At 36.0% G+C, this 26,676-nt stretch overlaps 2 protein-coding genes across 3 annotated transcripts in view; both read right to left on the minus strand.

Moving 5' to 3' along the window:
- Golph3l (golgi phosphoprotein 3 like) overlaps window positions 1-11,659 on the minus strand; it is a 31,749-nt gene extending 20,090 nt beyond the window's left edge. Inside the window, exons 1-2 of one of the 2 annotated variants that reach the window (XM_003478886.5) lie at window positions 11,457-11,659; window positions 9,156-9,350 (exon numbers count right to left, since the gene is read on the minus strand). In XM_003478886.5, coding sequence (XP_003478934.2) covers window positions 9,156-9,338 — 183 coding nt within the window. In that variant the 5' untranslated portion in view covers window positions 9,339-9,350; window positions 11,457-11,659. Of the gene's footprint in view, window positions 1-9,155; window positions 9,351-11,456 lie in introns of those variants that run through there. The other variant, XM_063252871.1, reaches the window with a different exon arrangement.
- Window positions 11,660-12,741: 1,082 nt separating this feature from the next.
- Hormad1 (HORMA domain containing 1) overlaps window positions 12,742-26,676 on the minus strand; it is a 30,351-nt gene continuing 16,416 nt past the window's right edge. The window contains exons 11-16 of the mRNA XM_003478887.2: window positions 22,383-22,642; window positions 20,115-20,181; window positions 19,960-20,036; window positions 18,763-18,846; window positions 15,125-15,196; window positions 12,742-13,393 (exon numbers count right to left, since the gene is read on the minus strand). Of these exons, the coding sequence (XP_003478935.1) occupies window positions 13,313-13,393; window positions 15,125-15,196; window positions 18,763-18,846; window positions 19,960-20,036; window positions 20,115-20,181; window positions 22,383-22,642 (641 nt within the window). The 3' untranslated portion in view covers window positions 12,742-13,312. The remainder of the gene's footprint in view (window positions 13,394-15,124; window positions 15,197-18,762; window positions 18,847-19,959; window positions 20,037-20,114; window positions 20,182-22,382; window positions 22,643-26,676) is intronic.

Below are 26,676 nucleotides of genomic sequence, written 5' to 3' on the forward strand. Positions count from 1 at the left end.
ATTATAAACAATGGGCAAAGACAAAAGGAAAATTTGAAGCATAAAAATTTATTATCTAAATGTGTTCCAGTCCAGAGTCTATAAAACAAAGGCAAACTCTTACCTCCATTCAATGATGTTGGTGGAAAACCAAATGATATAAGGGAATGGAACTCCCAACCTACTATATGTCCAGTACAAGTTCATGTTCTCCAAAATTGAAGAATGAATTTTAGGAACAATGAAGGTTAAGAGGAGAATATATTTATTGAGGGAAAGAAAGCTTCTGTCTGAGACAGAGACAGAAGGAGTCCCAAAAGGGTTGCCTTTTTTTGGTGTTTTTGAGACAGGGTTTCACTACATAGTTCAGGCTGGCCTTGAATTCACTGTGTAAACCAGTTTTGGCCTTGGGCAAATACAGGTGTGCACCACCAGGCCTGGCTCTTTGTATTTTCTAAAGCAGGCATAAGCCCTCCTTACAAGATGTGATAAAAAACACAGTGAAAGCTACTGCTGAGTTCCACTGAACAAGAGGGAGGCTGGTAAAAATATTATGGGGTGTCTTGATTCACCTTACTCACTAGATATGGCACCTTGTGACTTCTGGCTCTTCTCCAAAGTCAAAATACCATGAAAAGTAAGTGACTTGAATAGATTCAGTACACTGAGGCACCATGACAGCATAACTAAAGATACTCATGAATAAGGACTTAGAATCATGAAGTATGTTTGAAATGAGGGGGGCTAATAGCAATATGTCTTTTACTATAATAAATTTAAAAAATTTTAAACATTCACCATTACTTTTCAATCATACCATGTTATCTTCCAGTAAAGAGGAGATATCTACATATTTGTTTCTTCTGAGAGCCAATATGGGGAAGCTGGGCAGTGCCACAAAGTTGGGATCACAAAATAAACCAAGGTTTTCCCATTTTACCTCAAACCCAACTTATTCCTGACCACCCAATTTCTGAATCTCAAAACTAGGTTTTTATTTGGTTACTATTCCAGAACAACTTTTTTTTTGTACTGGGAATTTGAACACACGGTTTTCCCCCACCCTCCTTTTTATGTTGGTCTTCCAATTCTATTAATCCCACAATAACCAAGATGATCTTTAATTCTAAGTGTAATTATATAACTCTCTTTCCCTATGGTTAAATGTCTTTTTTTTTTTACTACTGGGAATCAAACAGGCAGACACTGTACTGCTGAGTTGTATCCCGGAAGTTGACTCTGCTGACGCTCTTCCTAGCCTTTAGAACTGAAGTCTAAATGGCTTAGTATAGTAGTCAAACCAAATAGCAGCTTACTAGTCCCCTCTCTGGCTTCTTTTCACTAAAACATTATGCTCCGGTTTTCCTGAACTACTTTAAGTGCTCTTAATGCATCACTTTTGCCCAATTCTTCTTTGCACTTAAAAAAATTGTGTACAAGAGTCATACCTTTTCTAACATTTCACTCCCACCTTACCCTCTGGATTACATTCCTCACTTGGCTGTGTCTATAAATACTTCCCTCAAATCACTTGTTATAGCATATTGCAATCAACTATTCTTATTAGGCTTCACATTGCTTACAGAGAGAATTTTTTTTTTTTTTTTTTTTTTTGTCTTTTTCGTTTTTATCGGTACCAGGGATCGAACTCACGACTGCCTGCTTGCAAGGCAGGTGCTTATGCCGCTGAGCTAAATGCCCAGTCCCTGGAGAGAATTTTTTTGAGAATATCTCATAGTTGACAGTATTATCCGCTCAATAAATACATCTTTTTTGTTTTGCTTTTGTACCAGGGATTGAATTTACAGTCTCACACTTGCCAGGCAGGTGCTTATGCTGCTGAGCTAAATCCCCGGCCTAATAAATACTTCTTGAATATACAAATGTATGATTAAAAGTAAGTAGTTTAATAACATGGCAAAGCTCAGCGTGAGCTATAAATATCCATTTAAACTCTCCCAGCAAGTGTGGTAGTAAATTACACACTGAGTTCAAGGCCAACCTGAACTTCACAATGAGATCTTGTTTCAAAAAACAAAAACAAAAACTTTTCCAAATTTCTCAAGGGACTAATCTTGATTTAAGACTAAGTTTCCTCCCCTGTCTGCCTTATAGCTACTCCAAGAATCATAACTGTTTTTTCTTTCTTTCTTTTTTTTTTGAGGCAGTGTCTTACTACACAGCTCTGGCTGGCCCTGAATTAACCGTATTTTCCAGGCTGGCCTCCAATTTGTAGCAATTCTCCTGCCTTAGTATTCCACGTGCTGGGATTATTGGCATGCTCCACCTTGCTGAGCCTTTAAGAGTTATAACTGTGTCTCTTCTTTAAGAAAAGGAAAGACTTTTTTTGAGCTCAATATTTGACTTTATATAATTTAGCTTCCTAATTAAGATTAAATTATTACTTCAGAATACATAATTTATTTAAGTACAATTTATGTATAATCCTGGTAACTAAAAATCTCAACAGGTGCGCAAACATTTCAGACAATATTAAAGCAGTTGGAGGAAAATTTTTATTTGTTTTTAAATTTTTTCTGAACCATGTAAAACTTCTGTCTCAATGACAGTGATATCAGATTGCCAATAACTATAAATGAAAAGTACTACAAATAAAGCAACAATGGAGACAGGGTTCAGAAGCTATGCTTTTGAATATTACTTTTTCCTAGCATAGTATTTTAAATCATGTAAAACTCTTTGAGTTCATTTTTTAAAATTTTTATTTATTGGTTTTGTTGGTTTTGTTTTTTGAAATGAGGCCAGGCTAGCCCCAAATTCTCAGTGATCATTTTGCTGCAGCCCCCCAGGTACTAAAACTACAGGTGTGAGTTACTGTACTTGACTCTAAATTGAGTTGTTTTTTGTTTGTTTATTTTGTTTTTGTCTTTTTTGAGACAGGGTTTTGCTATGGAGTTTAGCCTGCCCTTGGACTTGTTTTGTAGCCTAGGCTGGTCTCAAACTCACAGCATTCCTCGTTCCTCAGTCTCCCAAGTACTGGGATTCCAGTGTGTGCCCAGCTTCAACTGAGTTTTTAAAACTTTTCTTTATTAAGTAGTAAACAACTCTAGGAAAAGTATAAAAACATTCATGTAGAACTTTAAACATAATTATTAAAGCAAAAACCTATACAAGAAAGACTAGATTCAGAAAAAGAGAATCACTGAAAGAGATGACAGTATATGTCCTCCATGTACTTTGGCTATTGATGACAAATGATAGACACATGATATTGTCGTTTAGAGCAATAGCTTATAATAGATTCATGAATAAAAATCCAGGTGTAGAATAGCCTGGGGATATTGAATTTTTTTTTCTTTTTTGGTACTGGGATGGAACTCACAATCTCCCATTTGCCAGGCAGGTGTTTGTGCCAATGAGCTAACTCCCCAGGTAACATTTCTACAGGCATTTTCTGTGTTCTGTCTAAATATATCTACATAGCTTGGTGATCTCAAGCCACTGATAATCAGGGTTTAGTGATAAAGAGCCAATGCTTTGTTACATGGGAACAGAAAGATCTGACACACACATAACAAAGATCACTATTCAATCACCAGAAGATGTGTAAAAGAAACTTTTAGGAATTACTAACAACAGACTGAGTCACATATACTGTCTTACAACCAAAGGAGAATCCTAGAGGATTCGTAGAATAAAATCTTTGGATAGTAGATTTTGTTTTGTCCTTCTTATAAAAATTTAATTGTAAAAAGAAAAAAATTACATTATAGAAATGATTACATTTCTATTATAGAAATGATTACATTTAAGAAGTGAAGGTGTCCTGGAATCTTATCCCTTTCAGATGACCTTAACAGTTTAGGGTATTTTTTCCTAAATTTTTTTTATATGTATTTGTTAATTATTATTTATATGTATTTGTTAATGTCACATAGAAATGGCATTATAATGAGCGGCAACTTCTTTAACTTACTCATATTTTGTATCTTTCCACGTCATACATAGATGCACCATATTTTAGATGTGCTATCAATAATCTACCCATTACTACTTACACTGACAGTTTTTTGTTATTACAAAAAATTGTATAAAGAAATATTCATTAAATATGCATTTCTGTTAAATTGATTCTTTTATTTATTTGGCTTTGTTGTTGTTTTGAGACAGGGTCTGGCATTGTAGTGCAGGTGCCATTGAACTATGTAGCCCAGGCTGGCCTCGAACTTGCATCAATCCTCCAGCCTCAGACTTCCAAGTTGTTGAATGAATTCTTAAAAGAAAATTTTGAGTTAAAGATTATATATATTTAAATTTAAATTACTAAGTAATGTCATTTTGTTCTTGTGAAAGGTTGGGAAGTGAGAGTTCAATAAATTCAGTTAACATTTAATGCAAAGTTTCCCCTTAGGTATTTACAGTGCCCTTCATTTTTAAACTCCTTGAGGACACATCTTAAAGTTAACAACTCTGAATGTTAAAGTTCTTAAAGTTGACTGCTTGGGAGAAAAAGAAAAATACACAAAGTATTGGTACATAGGGAAGAATATACTAATAGACAAAAGCCTGGCTTTACATACATTTAAGTGATAATATGACTCATGGCTTTGGGTGATTTCTACATGTGCTTTTTTCTTTTTTCTTTGAATGATTTTTGCTTTGTTGCCTAAGCTGGTTTCAAACTCCTGGGCTCATGCAATCCTCCTGTCTCAGACTCCTAAGTAATTGGGCTATGGCCAAAATGCTCCTATACCTGGCTTTAATATGTGCAATTTTAAAAATAAAATAATGAATACAGTTTTTCTGAAATTTAACACAAGAGGCTGGGGATTTAGCTCAGCAGCATAAGTGCCTGCCTGTCAGGTGCGAGGTTGTAAGTTTAATCCTTGGCACCAAAATAAATAAATAAATAAATAAATTTAGTAAAATAAAGTGAAACGGAAGGAATTACTAATTTTAAACCAACCTTCTGTTCTCTTCCCCCCTCTCTGTTTTCTTTCTCCTCTGCTCTCCCCTCCCACTCATCTCTTTTACCATACTAGGGGCTGGGTCCAGGGCTTTCACACTGAGCTGTATCTCTCTATTCCTTCTGTCTTCTAAGATAAGGTCTTGCTAAAATGCTGTGTGGGACTTGAATTTGTGATTCTCCTGCTTCACTCTCCTAAATAGTCATTCATATACCATCATGTCCTACTTCAAACATTAGTAGAAATATTTTCTATAAGATTCCTTTCCAAAATTAAGAAAAGAGTATTATGCAGTTGGGGTAATTTTTTAAATGTTTCAATACCTAATCAACTTTTTGTGACAAACATTAATATCCTTCCCATACTTTACCTTACTAATTCTAAAATTATACTTTTTATGTTAAGATTAAAATTATACAGCCTATTCTGTAAACACAATTCATCAGACCCACTGTATTCTATTTGAACTCATGCTTACGTAATCCTGGTTACATGGAAACTCATTATATTGCACTTTATTTTTATTTTTAGTGCTAGGGATGAAACGTATGGTTTTGTGCATGCTAAGGAGGCATTATACTGTTGAATTACATCCCCAGACTGGTTTTGTTTTCAAGACAGGATCTTGCTATGTAGTTCAGGTTGGCTACACAGTGAGACACTGTCTCAAAAAAAAAAAAAAAAAAAAAAAAAAAAAAGACCATAGATCTATTTTTCTGGGCTGATATAGCTCAGATATAGGCTAAGTAAAAGATGAAGGTCTTTGAGTAATAAAAGATAGAAAGGGTTGTAAAACAAAACAAAAAATAACTAGATTAGGCTGTCTTCTGGGAAACAGATTTTCTAGTATTCCTGTCTTGACATGAAGGTCAGGCCATGGTTGTTCAGTTTATAAGAGCTAATTCGAGTTAGCTTTTTTTTTTTCTTTTTGAGAAAGGGTCTCACTATGCAGTTCAGGCTGGCCTTGGGCTTATGTTGTAGCCCAGGCTGGTTTCAAATTTGCAAGGATCTTCCTCCCTCAGCCTCCTGAGTGCTGGGGTTACAGGAGTGTGCCACCATGCCTGGCTATTTTATTTTATTTTTCGTCTTTTTGAGACAGAGCCTTGCTCTATAATTCAGGATGCCGTTGGACTCACTATATAGCACAGACTGGTAGCAAACTAGCAATGATCTTCCTGTCTCAGCCTCCTGAGTGCTGAGATTATAGTTGTACGCTACCACGCCTAGCTCTTTTTTGAGACAGGGTTTTACCATGAAGGTTGGCTTAAATTAACTTTGTAGGCCAGGCTGGTCTTGAAATTGCAGTAATCTTCCTGCTTTAGCTTCCTTAGTAGTGGGATTATAGGTGTATGCCACCATACCTGTCATGAGCAATCATTTTCAACTCCAGTAAAAATGTACTGTCCACCTATTTTTTTTTCATTTTTATTGGTACCAGGGATCGAACTCACGACTGCCTGCTTGCAAGGCAGGTGCTTATGCCGCTGAGCTAAATCCCCAGTCCCTTACCGCCCACCTATTAAAACCTCTAATCCTTCGATTCAGTATTTTTCTTTTCTTTTTTTTGGGTCAGGGTCTTACCATGCAGTTTAGACTACCCTTGAGCTCATTATATAGCTCAGGCCGGTCTCAAACTCATGGTGATCTTTTTGCCTTAGCCTCCCAAGAGCTGAGTATGTTTTTCTATTTGCCATTCTCACTTTAAACCTTTTGTACAACTGTGAATACAGGTGAGGGAAAAAAGAGAAAACAAAGAATAGCCGTTAAGGAATTTCTTCCTCTTCAATGGCACTTTTCTTAAACTTTTCTCACAGCACTTATAGTATATATTTAATTTACAGTATGGTTATTATATACATATCTTTTCTCCCCTATAAGATCTTTATATTCCTTGAAGGGTGAGAACCACATTTTAATTACTTCTGACTTTATTTTTCTCAATGCATGAAGAAAGAGGTACTCAATAAATGTTAACTTGCTCAATCTGGAAGAAGAAATCACATATTTATATGATTGTTTTTGAGACAGGGTCTCACTATATTGCCCAGTGTAGCCTCAAACTCTTAGACTCAGGGACTCCTGTTGTTTCAGCCTCTTGAATAGCTTGCATTACAGATGCCTGCCAGCACATCCAGCTCTCATTATACTATTTTAATGATGCTTCTTATGGGTAAACTGTGCTTCAAGTGGACATAAGTAAATTAATATGCAAATATCTCCAAAACTTCCTAAATCATTGTTATGGGCTGAATTATTTCACTTCAAGTTTCATTTGTTAAATCTGTAACACTCAATATCCTCAGAATGTCACTGTGTTTGGAGAGAGGATCTTTAAAAAGGTAAGTTAAAATGAGGCTAACATTAAAGCGGGCCCTAACCTCACTTGATGGATTTTCTTACAAAGGTGGAAGTTGGACACACAGAAACATGAGGGAGGTACCTGAGACAAAAACTTTGCATAGCAAAAAGGGTCTCAGAAGATATTAAACTTGTCAACACTGATATAGCCTCCAGAAATGAAAGAAAATGAATTTCTTCTTTTTAAACCACCAAACCTGTGGTATTCAGTCATAGGAAATTAATATAATCACATTCCCACTCCCTCAAAAAATACAGAAGAAGCCCATCTATTCATTTGGTCTTAAGGTTGAAGATGTAAGAGAACAAAAATACTACCGGGGCTGGGGATTTAGCTCAGCGGCATAAGCACCTGCCTTGCAAGCAGGCAGTCGTGAGTTCGATCCCTGGTACCAATAAAAATGAAAAAGACAAAAAAAAAAAAAAAAAAAAAAAATACTACCTTACCTTACTCTTTTTTTTTTTCCCTCCTGAGACAAGATCTTGCTATGTTATATCTTAAACTGACATCAGTCAGTTACTAGTCAGTTGACTAGTAATCAGGCCTGCCTCAGCCTATTGAGTGCTGGGTTCAGTGGTTACAAACAAAACTCAAATCTAAGTAAGAGGAAGCCCAAATTTTCAAACAATGTAAATTAGAGAGTTGGGTGAACAAAGGAGGATCTCAAATATTTTAAACTGTATTTTCCTACTGTTAAAAGAGGACTTTGTTCTCCCAAGTTATTTCCTTTTATTCAACAGTAAATAATTCTTTGAGTTATATCACTAGTATAATAAAGAACAAAACAAATAAGCTTTTTGTTTTCTTAACAAAAAAAAACCTGACAAACGAGTCTTGATACCCTTGCCAGGGATGTAGCTCAGTGGCACAGTGCCAGTCTTACAAGCATGTGGCTCTGAGTTTTATTCCCAGTAAACATCCTCAATTTTTTTCTAAAATTGAAATAATCCCCACCAAGTATTAATATTTAGTTTCTAAAGATCCACAGAAGACAATAAAGCAGTTACTTCTGTTACAAGAAATCTACATCATTTATTTCTGGAAGATAGTTAACTGAAAGTTTTCCGCATGATAAAAGACAGAATATAAAGTAAAAATAGCTTTTACTCCAAAGACATGGAGAGAACTCCATGGACGCTGGCGGCCTGGCTTTCTCTGCCAGAACGTGGGGTAGGGAAATATATATATAAAATTTCCCACCCGAGTGGTGCTTAGGGCGGGCAGTGATGACGCGCTGGAAGCTGATTGGAATTTTCTGTGCCCACAAACAGGAAGGGGAGTTGCAATTATGGCTGAGGAAGAAGCAGGAAGTGGTCCGCGTTTCCGCTTTGGCCTTTTGGCCATGTTAGACCAGCGCTATAATTTCTACTAAGGCGAGAACCTTCCGTTAATCACATATACTTCCTGTCGTTTCTTTAAAACTTTCATCCCAAAGCTGAAAAGACTTCAGTGTATCGGACCTATTTCTTATTTTAATGAGAGGTTATTATTTCACCATCAAACTGACTTGGGAAACTACAAACACAAAACTTTACACTGTTATCCTCTCCTGTGTCCTGTATAATTTTGCAATTACATTATGCTTCAAGTAATTATACTTCTTGATTGTACTCTCCCGAGTATCAGCTACCCTCCCAGATTCTTCCCCAAAATGGCCTCATGTTAGGCCAGGTGTGGTGGCACACGCCTGTAATTCCAGCCTTTAAGAGGCTGAGGCAGGAGGATTACTGTGAGTTTCAGGCCAGCCTGAACTGCATAGTGAAACTCTGTCTCAGAAAGACAAAATAAATAAAGTCACTTTAGCATTACAAAAATATTCCATCAGATTATGTTCAAAACATTCCAATATTTGGGTTTTTGAGACAGCCTAGCAAACCTAACTGCGTTACCTCTTTATCTTTTAGTCCCAGAAGCAATACTTCTTCCATAAGAGTGAGGCGGATGTCCTTTGAGTCTCCAGAATCTTCATTATCTAGACTCCTCTCTTGATTAGTGTTTTCCTCACTTTCTACCTTCTTTTCAGAATTCTTGCTTAGTTCTGTGCGCCGGGTCCGGTGAGTTAATGTGGTCATTCTCACCTGTTTCTGAAGGAAGTGTTAAAAAAAATATACTTATATGTGCTTACGTAAATACAGAAGAGGAAGTATTTACAAACTTAAATATATTAAGGAAGAACTGATAACCAGGGGGGTGGGGATATATAGCTCAGTGGTAGAGTACTTGCCTAATATACACAAATTCCTAGAGTTGGTCTCTAGTACCAAAATAAATCATTAATGACTAGTATCATTCTCAAGTACAACAGTGAAACACCACAAATGGCAATGACAAGCGACCAAAATCAGTAATTTTAACAACCAGTAGAAACGATCATCTTTTAAGAATGGTGATTTCTTGCATATAATCTATAATGGAGGAATAAATGTCCTCTGTTGTTACTTCTGTTTCACAAAATGGACTGCCAAGTTATGTAAGATGAAACAGCGAAAAACTATGGGGACACAATGTGTACAACATGTAAATTCCATAATATTCAATGATATTACATTATGAGACACACAAAGAGGTGAAGTACTGTTTGCCAGTGAGCACAAAGCCCTGAGTTCAATCCCTAACACTATAAAAAATAAAAATTTAAAATACACAAAATATAGAAGATAAAAAAGAACAAGAAAAACTAAACAGAAATACACGTTTTATTATTTTCTTCCCATACTTAGGGGCTGCTCGTATTGGAGATCACTATCCTATAGAATAACACTAAGAAAACTTAGTAATCCTGTATAGTATACTTAGCATCTCTCACCCTGGCTAGTCATCTTGTGAATATACAAATAGCTGCCAACAAAAAAAACTAGCAAGATGTTAAAAGATTAGCAAATTCTTTCTCAATTAAAAAAAGGCTGGGAGGGGCTGTGGATTTAGCTCAGCGGCATAAGTGTTCCTGCCTTGCATGCAGGCAGTCGTGAGTTCAATCCCCGGTACTGGTAAAAATGAAAAAGACAAAAAAAAAAAAAAGGCTGGGAGTATAGCTCAGTAATAGAGTATATGCTGAGTATGTGAAAGGCCTGGGGCACATCTCAAGCATTGAAAGAAAAAGAAAAAAAATCAAAACACGATTTTATATTGTGGACCACAGTTGTTTAAAAGTTCTAAATAATTGGTGATAAAGTTTAAAGTTAGCACATTTTATACAAATCCAGATGTCCATTTTAAAAACATACAACAAATATAAATCAGTAATTATGTAAAAGACTACCTTTGAAATCAAGGCCCTTAAGTGATCAAGTACCTTAAGTGATCAAGTACCTTAAGTAATCAAGTACCTTAAGTGATTCTCCGACTAAACCTGGTTCTGTCTTCTAACAATATTTTCCATTACTCCCAATATGTACTGATATTATTTTTTTAAACATGTCTTTTCTTTCTGCCACTGCTTCTTTCCATTTGATAAGGGTTATCCACCTTTTACCTTCTTGTCTAAATTTCACTTTTCTTCAAAGATATATATATATATATATATATATATATATATATATATATATATATAATCTACCAAAGACCCATCACCTGTTTGCCCTATGGCCAGAATTAGTTTCTCCTTTAGCTGTACCTTCCCAAAACTTTATACTTACTTCCTTGAAAGTATTTATTACAGTCTCTCTTTTGCTATAGCTGTCTCTCAACTATAAATTTCTTTGTGGGCAAAAGTATTGTCTCCTTGGGTTTTATATCCCCCATAGTAACTAGCATAATGCCTTTAATGCTGTAATTGCTTAATACATAGATTAAAATGAATACTCAGAAATGCATGTGAATATTTAACAAATACAAATGAAGTGTCTTTATTTCAAATACAGTGTTTTATTTCAAATACAGTATAATTTTTGGTGAGAGGCAAGAAAAATGAAGGAGGAACAGAACTACAAAATTAATGCTTTAGGACACTACCCTATGTGGCACTGAATTGGGATTATTTACTAACCCAGTCCAAGAAACTTTAAACCTTTGGGGCGGGGGGAATAAAAATTTTTCTTTCAGGAATTATCTTCCTCTGGATATCTTCCAATTAAAATTTCTATTTGATAAAGCAAATGGCTAAGAATTAGTAAATAAAACCCGACTTTTCTCAATTAAAAAAGTGTTTTTTCCTTTTTGACATTAGGAAATCTAATTTTCCCGTTGCTTACCTGAGCTCACTCCTGGGTTATGGCTGGAGGCAGGCTGCAGCTTGCGCTCTATTTTAGAAGGACACCTGTTCCTTCCACCTCACCCTGTCCGATTAGGTGAAAAACTTCTCAGCCACGAATAGAGCACAAACTTCCTGATCCTTAGATTGCAAGAGGAATAACACATCAGCTTCCTTAGGATCACTAGGCAACCTACCTTGGTGTTTCTTCTTAGGACCAATCAAAAACGACTAAGACTGAGTTCAGCCAATCGGAGGTTATAAGGGGAGGCTCTTCCTCCAGCTATTGTGTTGCGATCCAGACAAACATCACCAAAGAGGCAGGTTTAGGTTTAACATGACAGCTGATCAATCCAATAAGAGAGCCTTAGTGGAAGAGAGAAAAGTGGGCTGTGCTCTCCACCCCCATTAAATTGGCCTTTCTAAGTGTCCAGTGAGCCAAAGGCTTAAGGCTTCTGTTGATCAATTTCACACAGTAGCAAGTGTGTACTGTAGCAGTATGTACTGGAGAAACATGGTAAGAAGTGTTGGGATTCAAGATAAGACTTAACATTTTAAAGTTGGTTGTTTCTGACAGCCAGTTTAATCGGTTTCAGAAAAACCTGATCTGAGCCAGTTTGTGGACATTTACTTGGTTTACATTGAACAGCATAGGTACGTCTTTACCGTCGAATACAGACCATCATTTCCTAGGTAGTGCTTGTTACTGATAAGCACATGGCTAATGTAAATGGGGTATGGCTGCTGAAACTACTATAGGCAAATAGAAGTAGTTTTAAGCCTTTTTCTAAAGCAAAGGAAAAAGGAAATAGGCTGGCATGCCCTAGGTCCTACGTTTATCATTAAAAATGCTGTCTCTTTCACACTCCCACATCAAAGCATTCCTTTTTTTTTTTTTTTGTACCGAGGATTGAACCCACACCTTTACACTGAGATACATCCCCAACCTGTGCCCTCCTCCTTTTATTTTATACTTACAAAATTTGAGACAGTGTCTCACCAAGTTATTAAATTGTCAGACTAAGCGGGCTTGGACTTCTCAAGTGGGCAAAATTCATATCTAAATAGGTGTGATGGCGAGCTTCTGCAGTACCACCACACAGGATACTGGGCAGGAAGATTGCCACAGGTTCATGGCCAGCTTGGGCTACACAGTGAGTTCAAGGTCAGTCTGAACTATATAGTGAGATCCTGTCTCAAAAAACCAAAAACCTCCCACAAAAACCAAAACTCAAAAGCACACTTAAAAACTTTCTGCTAATTAAATAAAAATTAGAAGCCATGAAAACCTCCAAACTGAACATTTTATTTTGTCTTTAAAAAACTAGTCATCTTTTTTGTCCTGTAGTAAAAAAAGTTTAAAAAAGATAGGTACCAATTTTTAAATTGTACATTATATATGTTAATACAATAGATCAATATATTGAAAGAACATTGTCTTAATAACACAGTGACAGCTAGTTACATAATACAGTTTTAACAAAAGAAAAAAATGAATCCTACAAAGTTTTAATATCAAAATAAACATTATTTCAAAAAGTGGTTTGTATTATAGGGTCTTAATACATACGTAAAGAAACTGTCCACGAAAATGGAAAATAGATGGATATGGAATAGAAATTGAACAACATCAATTACTACATTTATGCTTTTGGTTTTGTCTCAAAATTCTCTTGGATTTATCTTAGATAAAATTAAGGACCACAATATAATGGTCGAAAACTTCATTTTAATGTATAAACTGCTTAAAACTGCATATAAATTTTCAGAGCTACAGAAGAACACACCTTAAAATAGTAATAGAGCATTTACTTTAACCAATGAGAATTTTCCAAATATGCAGAAGAAAAAGTAATTTCACATAGGTTCTTTTGGTTCACTGAATTTTCTCCTTTTTGGCACAGACTCTTGACTAGAAAAATCGAAGTGATGGAAGACCTGGTAAAAGAAAACAGTTACTAAGAACAGGTTCTTGTGAATTTACCTTTTATTTTGCACCTTTTAAAAATTTTCTAAGGTTTCTTTCTGGTTTTAAAAATTATAAAAGTGTAACTATTTCCTATTAAGACAGGACACTTAAATTCTTTAAAAGTAAGGATAAAACATTATTATTGAAATGTACATCTTTTGATAGCTGTTAAAAATATAGGAAATATGATGGCATAAAGTTTTAGAAAAACTTATTATAGTACAAAATCACTGTCATTAATCCCTCTCAAAAAATACTTCCTTCCTTTTACACCCCCTTGTCCCATGATTCTTCCCATTTTATGACACAGTTCTGGAAGTTCTCTTTCAGAAATGTCTTTAGCTGTGCTGCTGTAGATGCCTCAACATTCTGAATTGATTCAAGATGTTTATCTTTCACAGTCATTTTGACTTTAAGGAATATCCAGAAGTCAGATGGTACCAGATTTGATGAAGAAGGTGGATAACATTTTTACAAGCAAGATTTTTCTGTCAGATGGGACCCAGGAGCAGCATTCACTGTAATTTTTATCACACCTTGTATAACCATGACTTTTTTTTTTAAGTACTGGGGATCAAACTCACGACCTTGCACTTGCCAGTCAGGCACTTATGACACTGAGCTAAATCTGGCTCTATCACACCTTGTAAAGACACTCAGAAAAGAAGGCTTCTACAACTGTTTCCTAAGGTGTCAAAAATGACATAAGAAGTGTATTTCAAATAAAGGGCAGTATTTTGAGGAATTAATGACAATGTGTCTTTTACTGTAATAAAATTTTATTTGAGATGAGGATCTCACTATGTAGTCTACACTAGCCTTAAACTGACTATGTAGGCCGGGCTGGCTTCAAACTCTTGGTGATCTTCCTAACTTAGCCTCCCAAGTGCTGGGATTACAGTTGTGTGTGGCCCAGCTTTAATGTAACAAAAAATTTTTTTTTTTGGACAGGGTCTCACTGTATAATTTAGGTTGGCCTTGAACTCACTATGTAGCCCAGGCTGCCCTCAAACTCTGTTGATCCTCCTGCTTTAGCCTTTCGAGTGCTAAGATCACAGACATGTGCCTCCATGCCCAGTTCCAACTACATATTTGAGATCACCATTTTAATACTCGATTTTTGAAAATGGTATATAGTTTTCAGTTCCCCTATCTTAAAGTAATATAATTCTAGTTGAGCAATGTAAGTATCTCAAAAATATATTATCTGATTTGATAAAGAGTTCCAAATATAAAACAACCATACAAGTTAGGTCAGGAAAAGTTAGCACTCTCCTAAAATACCAGGAGGAGATGCTATTTTTAACAAACACAAAGCTTTTTTTTGGTTCTACTTTGTTTTCTAGAAAACTCATATTAATTTTGGGCTCAATTTTAATTCCATACAAATAAAGTACCCTGAATATTCTTGTAATGTTTTCACATTCTACCGATATTTTTCCTGACACTGGATTTTTTCTTTTATAAATTTCTCTAATAACTAAATTGTTCATGGAATGAGACAAGTATTTGTTTATAGAGAAAAATTAATAAACATTTAATTTTATTTCAAAGTCAACTCTTTCAAGAGCAAAATATATCTGAATAAGATTTGAGTATTACAGTTCTGAGGTACACTCAGATATGATCAAATTTTTTATAATCTACAACTATATTATGAGACTTGTCATTTTACTCAACTACATTATTATATAACTTACTGTTTTCTCAGATGCAGGTTGAGTTCTCTTCCGAGATTCTTTAGAAGATTTAACTGGCTGGTTTCCATGTGTCTCCACAAAGAGAGAATAATTAGTTGATTATTTCTTAAAGAACAGTCAACAGTTGATTTTTCAACCTTATACATCTACATGTAGGTTTTTAAAAAATCTTTACTGTGATATAATTTGAATCCTATATGATTTACCTATTTAGAAGTATACAATTCAATGATTTTAATTATATTCAGAGTCGTACAACTTATCGCCTGTCAATCTTAGAACATTTTCACTGCCCCAGAAAGAAGCTCTGTATCCTTTAGCAATTCTCTCACCATCCCTAAGTTTTCCTCAATGGCCTTTCCAATTCTGAGCTTTACATGGGTGGAATCATATGATATGTGGAGTTTTGTGACTAGCTTCTTTCAATTAGCATATTTCCAAGGTTCATCCAGTTTTACTGCAAGAATAATTCACTTATGGCTGACCATCTGTGCGGATATCTGCAATTTGTTTATCCATTCATCTACTGATGGACATTTCAATTTTCCTACCTTTTGACTATTATGAGTAATGTCTATGTGATTATTAAAATGAAGATTAGGAGGCAAATTATTGTTAGTATATTACTATTCTCTAAAAGGCGATACTGTATGTCCTACACTTGAAATATCCTTTCCAACAACTTCCTTAGTAAATATATTACTCTCCTTTTTTCCTTCCCTTTTCTTTTCTTCCTTTCCATCTTTTTTTTTCCTTTTTCTTTCCTTCTTTCCTTCCTTCCCTCCCTATCTCTCTCTTTCTTCCCTTCCCTTCCCTCCCTCCCTTCTTTTCTTCTTTCCTTCCATCCTTCTAGACAGGGTTTTATTATAGAGATCAGGCTGTCTTGAACTCACTTTATAGCCCAGATTGGCCTGCAACTTCCAGCAGTTCTCCTATTTCAGCCTTCCCAGTGCTGGGATTACAGGCGTGTGCCACCATGCCCGACCTGAATATTTTCATTCTTGACCTTTCCTAGCCATAGCTCATTCATAATTCACTGAGCTCTTTTTTTCTGTCTTTTTCCTTTTTATCGGTACCGGGGATCGAACTCACGACTGCCTGCTTCCAAGGCAGGCGCTTATGCCGCTGAGCTAAATCCCCAGCCCCTCATTCATAATTCACAAAACCAAGAGTACTCTGGCTGAGGGTTCATATGCAAAAGGTGAAATTTCAGAAATAAATCTGTGTCCCCAAAGCACTTTTTAAATCTTTTTTTTCTTGCCAGTATTGGGGATTGAATCTAGAGCATCACAGTTAGCTCTATCTCTAGCACTTTTTTCTTAATTTTGAGATAGAATCTTGCTAAATTGTCCAGATTGATCTTCAATTTGTGATCTATACACCTAGCCTCTCAAGTAGTGAGGTTGTATTATTATAACAACGCTAAAGCATCTTAACGTTACAAGGAAATTTTCCTAATTATTAAGATGTTTGCTTTTCCCTATATCCCAGTAAAGAAAACTCGCCCTATTGGAAGCTAGCTAAAAAGAACTTTTTACTGTTAGAAACAGTAATTCTTTATGTTTATTTACTACTTGCTTTTACTATTATACTAATCTAAATGCTACTTTCTGCCAGTTCGAACTACCCAGAGATTGTAAGGAGAAAAAGACCAAAAATGGCATTATAATAAGCAGCATTCTGATAAATGTTTCACAACCAGTTCTGTGAGAGAAACATACCCCAAAGCATTTGTTGATTTCTGTCTTGTGAGTACCATGTCCAATTTCAACCTATCAACATGATGTTATTGAATGAAGATTTGGAAAGAAATGTTTTAGTATATCACTGACAGAGTGAGATACTGGTTTCTTAATGCTGTTTATTCACCCCTGAACCTTTAAGAGAACTTAAAAAGTCTAAAACATGAATTTCTATGTAGTATAATATCAAAAACTAATGTAATTTTTACTTAAGAACATGAAATTCACTTTATGCATGATATATATAAAAAATTAATTTGTGGGGCTGGGGATTTAGCTCAGTGGCATAGGTGCCTGCCTTGCAGGCAGGCAGTAGTGAGTTTGATCCCTGGTACCAATAAAAAGGAAAAAGACAAAAAAAATTAATTTGTAATGTCTTATTAAAATAATCAAGAAGACAATATTCTGTTATTCTAGGAAATGTGTTCAAGAATCTATAAATATTCTCTCTTCTCAAAGCTTTTTGTGCACTCCTCTAATACACATCCACTAAATTATTCTTTAATTTGTGCCATGTCACTGCTTTTTAAAAGGTTACTGGAACATTTTAGACATAATGATCATAATCATCATAGGGAATTTGTACCTGTGTTGATTTATCTTGATTGCTTCTTTTCCCATTCCCTTCCCCTCCCTTCAAACCCCCTTCCCCTCATTTACAAAGTTTTGTTTCCATTTTATACTTTTTTTCTTTCCTCCCTCCCCCACAGTTCCCCTTCCCTTTTGAACAATTTCTTCATATTTCACAATTTGTATTATACATTTTTTCTTTAAAAAATTTTACACTTTTATTTTCTTACAGCAAAGAGATAATGCAATATTTACATGTGTGCCCAATTTATATCACTTCAGAGTATGATTCTCAAGGTCTATCCATTTAGCTAGAAGTGGCTCAAATTTATCACTCTTTAAAAATGGCTGAAAAGTACTTCACTGTATTAAAAACCACATTTAAAAAAATCCATTCATCAGTTGATGGGCATCTGTTTGTTTCCAAGATTTAGTTATTACAAACTGTGCCACTATAAACATGAGTTTGCATATATCACTGTGGTGTGGTGCCTTTAATTCTTTCCAGAAGATACCCAGAAGGGGTAGCTGGATCAAATGGGACTTCTAGCCCTATATTTTAAAGGAATCTCCACAATGATTTCCACAGTGGTTATACCAGTCCACACTCCCATCAACAGTGGAGAAAGATTCCTTTTTCTCCAAAGCCCCTCCAGCATTTGTTATTGATTGACTCCTTGATAAGTCATTCTTTCTAGGGTAAGAAGGAATCTCAGCATTATTTTAATTCCTTGAATGACTACTAAGATTGAACATTTTTTCATGTATTTATTTGCTGTGCTTCATCTGAGAAGTATTTATCCCAGATATCCATTTTTGGATTGGGTCTAACTGTTTTGAGTTCTTTAATGTATTATAGATACGATTCCTCTGAGGAACAGCTAGAAAAAATTTTTTCCTACTCTGTGGGTGCTCTCTTCACTCTGTTGATTATTTCTTTTGCTGTGCAAAAACTTTTTTGTCTTTTTGAGACAGGGTCTCACTATGTAGTTCAGGCTAGCCTTGAGCTCACTTTGTAGTTCTCAAATTTGCAGCAATCCCCCTGCCTAAGCCTCACAAGTCCTGGGATTACAGGTGTGTGCCACCACAGCTGGCACAAAAGCTTTTTAAATAAATTGTTGATTAACTGCTTGTTCACTTTTGGTTACCAAACTTTTAGTCAAGATCAAGAGCTACGTGTTAAAAGATTATATCCTCAGCACCTAGTAAAGTACCTAATATGTAATAGGACTTAATTATTAGTTCAATAAGTGAAGTACTAAAATAAACTCAATACAGAACGTAATTATAAAGTTATAATGGAAAACAAACCTAAGCGATATTTACCATTTTATTCTGAAAAATTTTTCCACTTCGTGTTTTGCTTTCAGATACATCAAGTTCAGATGTTTTATTGACTAACTGTTCAACCTAGGAAAGATATATAAAACCATATAGTAACACTTTCCCACAATGTAACAAATGGGGTTTAAAATTAAATCACACAGCTGGGTGTGATGGGACATCCCTGTAATCTTAGCATTCAGAAGGCTGAGGCAGGAGGATCACTATGAGTTCAAGGCCAGCCTAGGCTATGTAATGGACCAGCCTGAGCTACATAGCAAGATCCTGTCTCAAAACACACAAAAAATTAAATCACACAAAATTTAGGATCTTCTTATATTAAGTTAATAAAAACCAGTAATTTTGAGTTGGTTTTCATATTGTCACAAAAAAGCACAAAAGTAAAGACACCAAAACTGACACTGTACACAGCTGACTACTCACTGAACTGAGACACAAATGATCACTAGGAATTACCCTTCTAGAAGATACAATGTGTATGTATATGTATATGTACATAAAAAAGTTAAGATAGTTATACTACTGATTTCTCCCAGTTCACTGAAGAGAAAGGTTTGTGCTGGTATTGTTCGGACAACTGAATGCAGATGTCTTGTGCTCTGGGAAAATGATTTGTGGACGACAACGCGCAATGTAAGTACTGCTGTCGCTCCCTGATTGACATGTTTTGAAATTTTTAGTTTTATTTTTCTTCTTTTTCTCCTTGAAATAAAATGGATTAGAAAAAAAAAAGATACAAACATCAGCTTACTCCCATGTGAGAAAGGGGCAGGCAGAGGAATGTGGTCAATCAATCAGCAATTTATTGTTTCCAAGTTTACACTCTCTTATTTCAATAATTTTATTGTGTTGTACATGTAAAACAAAACAATATTCGCTTCCATGGCAACAAAAATGTATTATAAACCACATTTGTAAATATGAAGCAGGGTGGAGTAAGTAATTGTGTAAGATTCTACTAAGCCCGAAAATTCTGAGATTCTAGGAATAGTATTTAGGTTATCATTAAACAAATTTGCAATAATATGCTCAAAATTTTTCTAAATATAGCGGCCAGTTTTGTTGATAATAAACATTCCAAATACTTAATTTTATTCTGAAAGATCTAGAATAAAAAATCCAAAAACTAAATAATCATAGAAAAAAGTTCAAAGTCAGATCGAGGTATTAAGTTTATACCTGAAAATGAGAAGTTGAAAAATTTGGACTTTCTTTACACCTCATAATTTCATCTTCCTCAATAATGAAATTTGGTTCTGTAGGGGGAAACAAAAGTTAAAATGGTACAAAACTGAACTGGTAGTTAATCTATGTTTTTGTAGACTTTTTCTTACCTCCAATTTTAGAAGCTCCAGGATTTTTTTTCTGTTCTTCCATTTTAGTTTCAAAGTCAAAATCATCCTAATTAGGTTAAGAAAACAAAAAATGGACGTTTAAAAAAATCAAAGGTAGAAGTATTTATGAATGAATTTATGTGAAGCTTAAATATAAAACTACAATTATTTGATGCTTGTCAGACTTAAAAATAGTCCTAGAATTACTATCATGACAGAACTTATTTATTCAGATAAAATATAATATCTATTTTCCTTCCCTTGTAGGGTTATTTTAAAGACAAATAATAAAAATATTCAACTTTTTCTAAAATGCAGGACAATTCTAAGAATCCTTAGATATTACTATTGTCTAGACATGTTAATACAACAAACTATCACTTCTTTATTTTTTGTTTGTTTCTGAGACAGGGTCTTACTATATATATAGCTCAGGCTGATCTTGAATTCACTATGTAGCCAATGCTGGCCTCAAATTCACATCTGGCTACCACTTCTTTTTCTTCTTTTTTTTTTTGGTCTTTTTCCTTTTTATCGGTACCGGGGATCGAACTTGAACTCACGACTGCCTGCTTGCAAGGCAGGCGCTTATGCTGCTGAGCTAAATCCCCAGCCCCCCCCCTTTTTTGATACTACTTCTTTATCACTACTTTTTGGGAGTGCTAGGAGTCAAACTCTGGGGCAAGTACATTTTGGGCAAGTGCTGTGTCACTGAGATACATCCGCTACCCACAAACTACCACTTTTATAGTTCTGGAATTTGTGTGTGTTAGCACACAGTCTGATTATGCTGCATTCCTCATCAGAAGTTAATGATGGATAGGCTCAGGCATGGTAGGGTAGAAATAGCAAGAGATATAAATCTAAATTATAATTTATCATTGCCTTCGTGACGTTACTTGTATGTGAAGGAGATTCAAATAAAGAATGTTACAAGCTGGGTGTGGTGGTGCACACCTGTAATCCCAGCACTTGGGAGGCTGAGGCAAGAGTATCACTGTGAGTTCAAGACTAGCCTGGCTACATAGTGAGACTCTGTCTCCACAAATAAAACAAAGCAATCCTACAAAACTCCCAGCTAGGGAATGGGGCAGAACAAAAAAAAAAAACAAAAAAAAACAAACAAAAACAAACAAACAAACCAAAAAAACCCCTCCCAGCTAAGCTGGAGATACAGCTGAGTAGTACAGCACCTGCCTGGCAAAAGTCCAGGCATGAAGTCCTGAGTTCGATTTCTGATTTTAAAAAATCACAGCTATATTTGTTTATAAAGGCTATGCTTTAGATTTTAGGCAAAAGTTTTCTCTGAATTGGCTGAATATTGAATTTTCTATTTGTAAAAAAGAGCCTAGTTCAGAATAGTGAACTTCTCTATACAGACTATCTGATTTAGAATAAGATAAAACAAAAAAGTGAGGTTAAAGAGATATAATGTTAAAGCTGAAAGATTAAAACAATGACTTTCACATTTGCTATGAATGAGGGAACCAAACTTCTGTTCACCCACTTACTAATAATGAGACTACGAATTAAATCTAAGTGCTAGACACAGCAGGATTATAAATTGAATAAGATATTTTTCCTGCCTTCTAGAAACTTCCAGGCTGCTTCAGAAATGTGACTTTCCAGAACCTGAGGAAATTCATGCACAACTTGTACAAGCATTTTTTTGTTTTGTCTTTGAGACAGGGTTTTGCTATGCAGTTCAGACTGGCCTTGAGCAAGAGATATAAGTGCTGGGAATACAGGTGTGCACCACCATGCCCGGCTTATACAAGCATTTTTTTAAAAGTTTATTTTATTTATTTATTTTGGTACCAGGAATTGAACTCAGGACCTTTTGCTTGCCTGAGAGTCACTTTGCCACTGAGTTATATCCCCAGCCCCTCAACAAGCATTTGTTAGGGCAGTGTACAACAGATTCCATCATTAGTTGGAGAACTGTACTAGACCAGTGGTACTCAAATTACGCCCGACAGTCTTTTGGATTTCTTCAGGGTCCACTGTGAGGGTAGGTAAACTGTGGCTAGCTTTCTAGGACCATTCCTTGCTTCAGTAAGTATGGCTGTGCTTTTAAACTCTGAGTATAATATTGTTTCAACGAAAGTAAAAAGTTTTAAAACCAAGAGTCTAGACTTTAAGGTCCTTTCCAACCTTGAGTTCATGATTAGAATGTAGTATTTACACAAATATTAAGAAGAGTTATTAAGGTCCTCAGAATTAAACATTTGTTACAAAGTTATTTTATAACTCTTTAAATAGACTCACACTTATATAATGTTCCTGCTCATCTTCTACATCATCTTTGTCCACCAGAATTTTCTGAAGTGGTGTTTTTAATTGTTTAGGTAACAGTATACAGGAATCGATATTTTCCATTCGTTCTTTCTCAGTGGTCACTTTTACTTTAAAGGTATGAAAAGGTGTTGGGACTTCTCCCACATTTAAGTACATAGGCTCCCCTTCAAATATGACTCCTTCACAATCACCATCCTTAAAACCAGGAGGCTGGTAATTTGGTGGTGTAACTGCAAAAAAGCAAGTACAAATTGTGCTATTATAAAACTGAAGAACTATTTTAAAAACACATGCAGATTAAATGTCAGAGTATACAAGTATATTAACTGAAAAATAAGAATTGCCCTCCTTCTGCCTCATGGTCCCCATTTTATTCAATAAAGGTAATCTTTGTTTTTCTTCAGTGGCTGGGTGATGTTGAGAAAATTATTATTTTTTGTTGTTTCCAAGACAGTCTTCTTACTATTTAGTTTAGGCTGTTCTTGAACTCTCTATGTAGATCAGGCTGGCCTCGACTCAGGGTAACCCTCTTACCTCAGCCTCCTAAGTGCTGGAATTACAGGTATGTGCCACCACACCTGGCTCCAGCAAATTATTTAGCATCCATGTTAAATGGGCAAAGTAATATTTACCCTCACAGGGTTATTGTGGGTGAAAGTTGAATTAAATTGTAAAATGTTCAAAACAAAACTGGCAGCCAGGTGTGGTGGTACACTCCTGTACTAGGGAAGCTAAATCAGGAGGATTGTGCTAAGTTTGAGGCCAGCCTGGGCTACACCTAGTGTTCAAGGCCAGACTGAACCACACATATCAAGATTCTGTCTCAAAACAAAACAAAGCAAAGCAAAACCAAAAATGGCATACACCAAGTATTTGATAAATCATAGTTATTACTGTCATTGTTTTATGTTCTAGAAAGTGTTTTGCAAGTAATAAAAGGTATAATGTTACATATATATGTGAAGAGAAATCTATATGTTCTTAAAAAAAAACTTTTATGAAATCATGCCATTCTGTACCTAGTTACTCTTAACTTGTAAAATCTCTTGGACAATTTATCACCATTTTTTTAACCACTTGCATAGTATTCTGTTATACTGATGCATCATCATGTATTTACTCAATCCCCAAGAAAGGAAACTTAACCCATCCATTATAGCTAATGCTATAATAAAAAGTTTTACAAATATGATTTTTTTGGCAAGTGTATATTCAACATTGTTTTCTAGCAATATAATATCTGGGTTAAAATTTAAGATTTAAAATGCTGCACTTGGAGTGAAAAGAAAGACTTCAAGGAAGAAGGCAGTAGTCGATAGCACCTTCACCCTGAGAGGGTAATCAGTGCTTGAGAGGAGCTGTTGGAACCTGGGGACACATACTCATAGTGACGGTGTCAGATGGCAACCCTGGAGGCCTCTGCAGAGAGACAAGGCAGTGGAGAGGAGCCATGCACATAGAGGACTGCATGGCTGGCAGTGTGTGCAGAGGACTTAATCCTCCCACAAGGAGAGACTGATTAGCTGGGAGCCATTTTGGAGACTGGCCAGCTGAGCTCAGAACCCAGAACTGCTGCTGGCTTCCTCCAAGAGCTCCCAGCTGGGCATAGACCTGTGGAAACTGCTTGGACTGCAGCAAGCCCAATGAGTCTGGTCTTGGGGCAAGCCTGCTGAGATTATTCACTACTCAGCCAAAAAACAACTACTGGCTTGCTGGGATAGACTGGAATGATTTGGGACTGTCTCCAGACTGTCTGCTAGTGAACCCAGAGAGAATTCTGGAAGTGGACTGCTTGCTTTCCTTTTTCTTTTCTTTTTCATTTTTTTCTTCTCTCTTTCTCTTTCATTGTTTTTATATGAGTGTGAATGTGGTTCCTAAGCTCTTTATGGGTGTGGATCTGTTCTGGCCTTTCTTTTATCTCTCCCATTTCTCTTTTTCTTCAGTCTTCTGCACCAGTATTCCCAAGATGCCCTGATCCCTCTTCGTTCTCCAACCGTCTAATCTCTTTCTCTTCTTCCACTTCTCTATTTTCTCCTTAATTTTAAATTTTAACCCGAGGGCAAAATTGACACATTACAGACATATATTGCATGTAATTATTTGGTTTTACATTTTGTTATATAATCACAAATCTGGTTCGTACAGTTAAAAGTTGCAAATTAAGGGTTAGCTCAATTTGTTATTTTCTAGGCTGTGTTTGATGCTATTGGTACCACTATAGCCAAAACTGATGTAATTGCTTTAACAGCTGTTGGTCCTGATAATCCATGACTGACTAAAGGTCACAGAAAATATGGTGGCACAGTGCCAAAGAACCAGAGAGTAGGCCAAACAACCAACATCTTCTCATATCCAACAAACTCAAGAGATAAGATCTTCCAACAGACTCAAAACCTAAAAACCTGTGGGCAGCCAGTGCCAGCAAGTAGACGCAGCCAGATCCACCCCTTCACGCTGCTGCCACCATCAGAAGGTTTGCTTCCTGCAGGCAGGCAACCAGCACAAGAAGGGGGACACAGTCAGATATGCCCCATGCACCTGCAGGCCTCCATTGGAAACCCTTGCTTCCTTCAGGCAGCCAGCGTGGGCAGGAAGATGTAGCCAGATCTGCCCGTGTGCCCACCTCTGCCATCAGAAGGCTTACTTCCTGCAGGTAGCCAGTGGCCACTGGGAAAATCAGACAAACACATGTATGTGTGCCTAACACCAGTGGGGGAGTCTTGGTTTAAGACATGCAGTTTGAGAGAAGCAGGAGCTGAGCCACCATGCACCCCTGGCCACGGGGGAAGCCTCAGTGTGGCTCATAGGTCTGGAGAAGCCTGCCCCCTGCCCTGCTACCTCCCTTGGAACCTGGGGTCAGAGAAACCCAGGTGCTGGTCCCATTCCCCTACATCACGGACAGGTAGCCAAAGTGGGAAGTGCCTGCCAGTTTGTTGGGAGGAACCCAGGAAAATGTCAAGACGAAAGAACAAAAGGCAATCTCAGATTTCCAGCCCACACAGAACAAGTCTGGGAGATATAGTCATGGAAGCAAATGGAAGTCACACACCTGAAATCTCGGAAAGGATAGCAACTGAAGTAAAGAAACAATTTTATGAAACTATAAAAGTAATCAGATCAGAAGTAATGTCTCAGGTAAATGGAATCACAAATAATGAAAGAATTACTGAGCATATCTAAAAAAATAAATAAAAAGTAGGAGCATAGGAAAATGATGGAAACTTTGAATGAACAACATAGGAAAAAATTATACTACAAGAAACAGATTCAAAGAGATATCCAGGAAATTAAAAAGTTGACCTAAAGCTGGAAAAACTACTTAAAGAGACTTTCTGAAGATAAGACTTTCAAACATTGAAGACAGGATTGCAGCTGGCAATTAAAAAAGGAAAGATCTCTTTAAAATAACAAGAACCACCAGGGATTTGCTCAGCAGCATAAGCACCTGCCTGGCAAGCGCAAGCTTGTGAGTTCAATCCCCGGTACCCAACCCTCTAAAAGTAAAAAATAACAAGAACCCCCACTGTCACAAAAAGACAGAATAACCAGATTAAAAAAATCAATAATGAAATATTAGAACTAAATCAAACTTTTGAATAATTGGACCTAGTATATGATGAGTGTTCCACCCTACATCAGGATACACATTCTTCTTAGCTGCACATAGCACATTCTTCAAAATAGACCATATACTGTTTCATAGAACATGCTTAAGTAAATATAAAGGAATTGAAATTATCCCGTGCTTACTATCAGACCACAGTGCAATGAAATTGGAAATCCATGCCAAAGGAAACAACAAGAACTCTGAAACACTTAGAAATTAAATAGCACCCTACTGAACAACCAATGGTGACAGATGAAATTAAAGAAGAAAATAGACTTTTTTTATAATTGAACAATAACAACAATACAACATACTGGAGCTTGTGAGACACAATGAAAGCAGTCTTAGGGAAATTTATAGCAGTAAATGCATATAAACAACTTAATGTTGAACCTCAAACTTTTAGAAAAAAGAAGAGCAGGTGAATCCAAAAGCTCGTACAATTATAAAGATCAGAGCAGAAATTAACACACTGGAGACTAAAAAATAATACAAAGAATCAATGAATTGAAAAGTTGGTTTTTTGAAAGATTAAATAAAATTGACAAACCCTTAACCAACCTTATCAAAAAAGGAAAAAAAAAGACTCAAATCCATGCAATTAGGAATAAAAAGGGCAAAATCACAACAGACACTGCAGAAAATCCAGAAAAATTA

The sequence above is a fragment of the Cavia porcellus genome, unplaced genomic scaffold, assembly GCF_034190915.1.
Source record: "Cavia porcellus strain 051 isolate PalLab524CR breed Dunkin Hartley unplaced genomic scaffold, mCavPor4.1 scaffold_1, whole genome shotgun sequence".
Taxonomy (NCBI): Eukaryota; Metazoa; Chordata; class Mammalia; order Rodentia; family Caviidae; genus Cavia; species Cavia porcellus.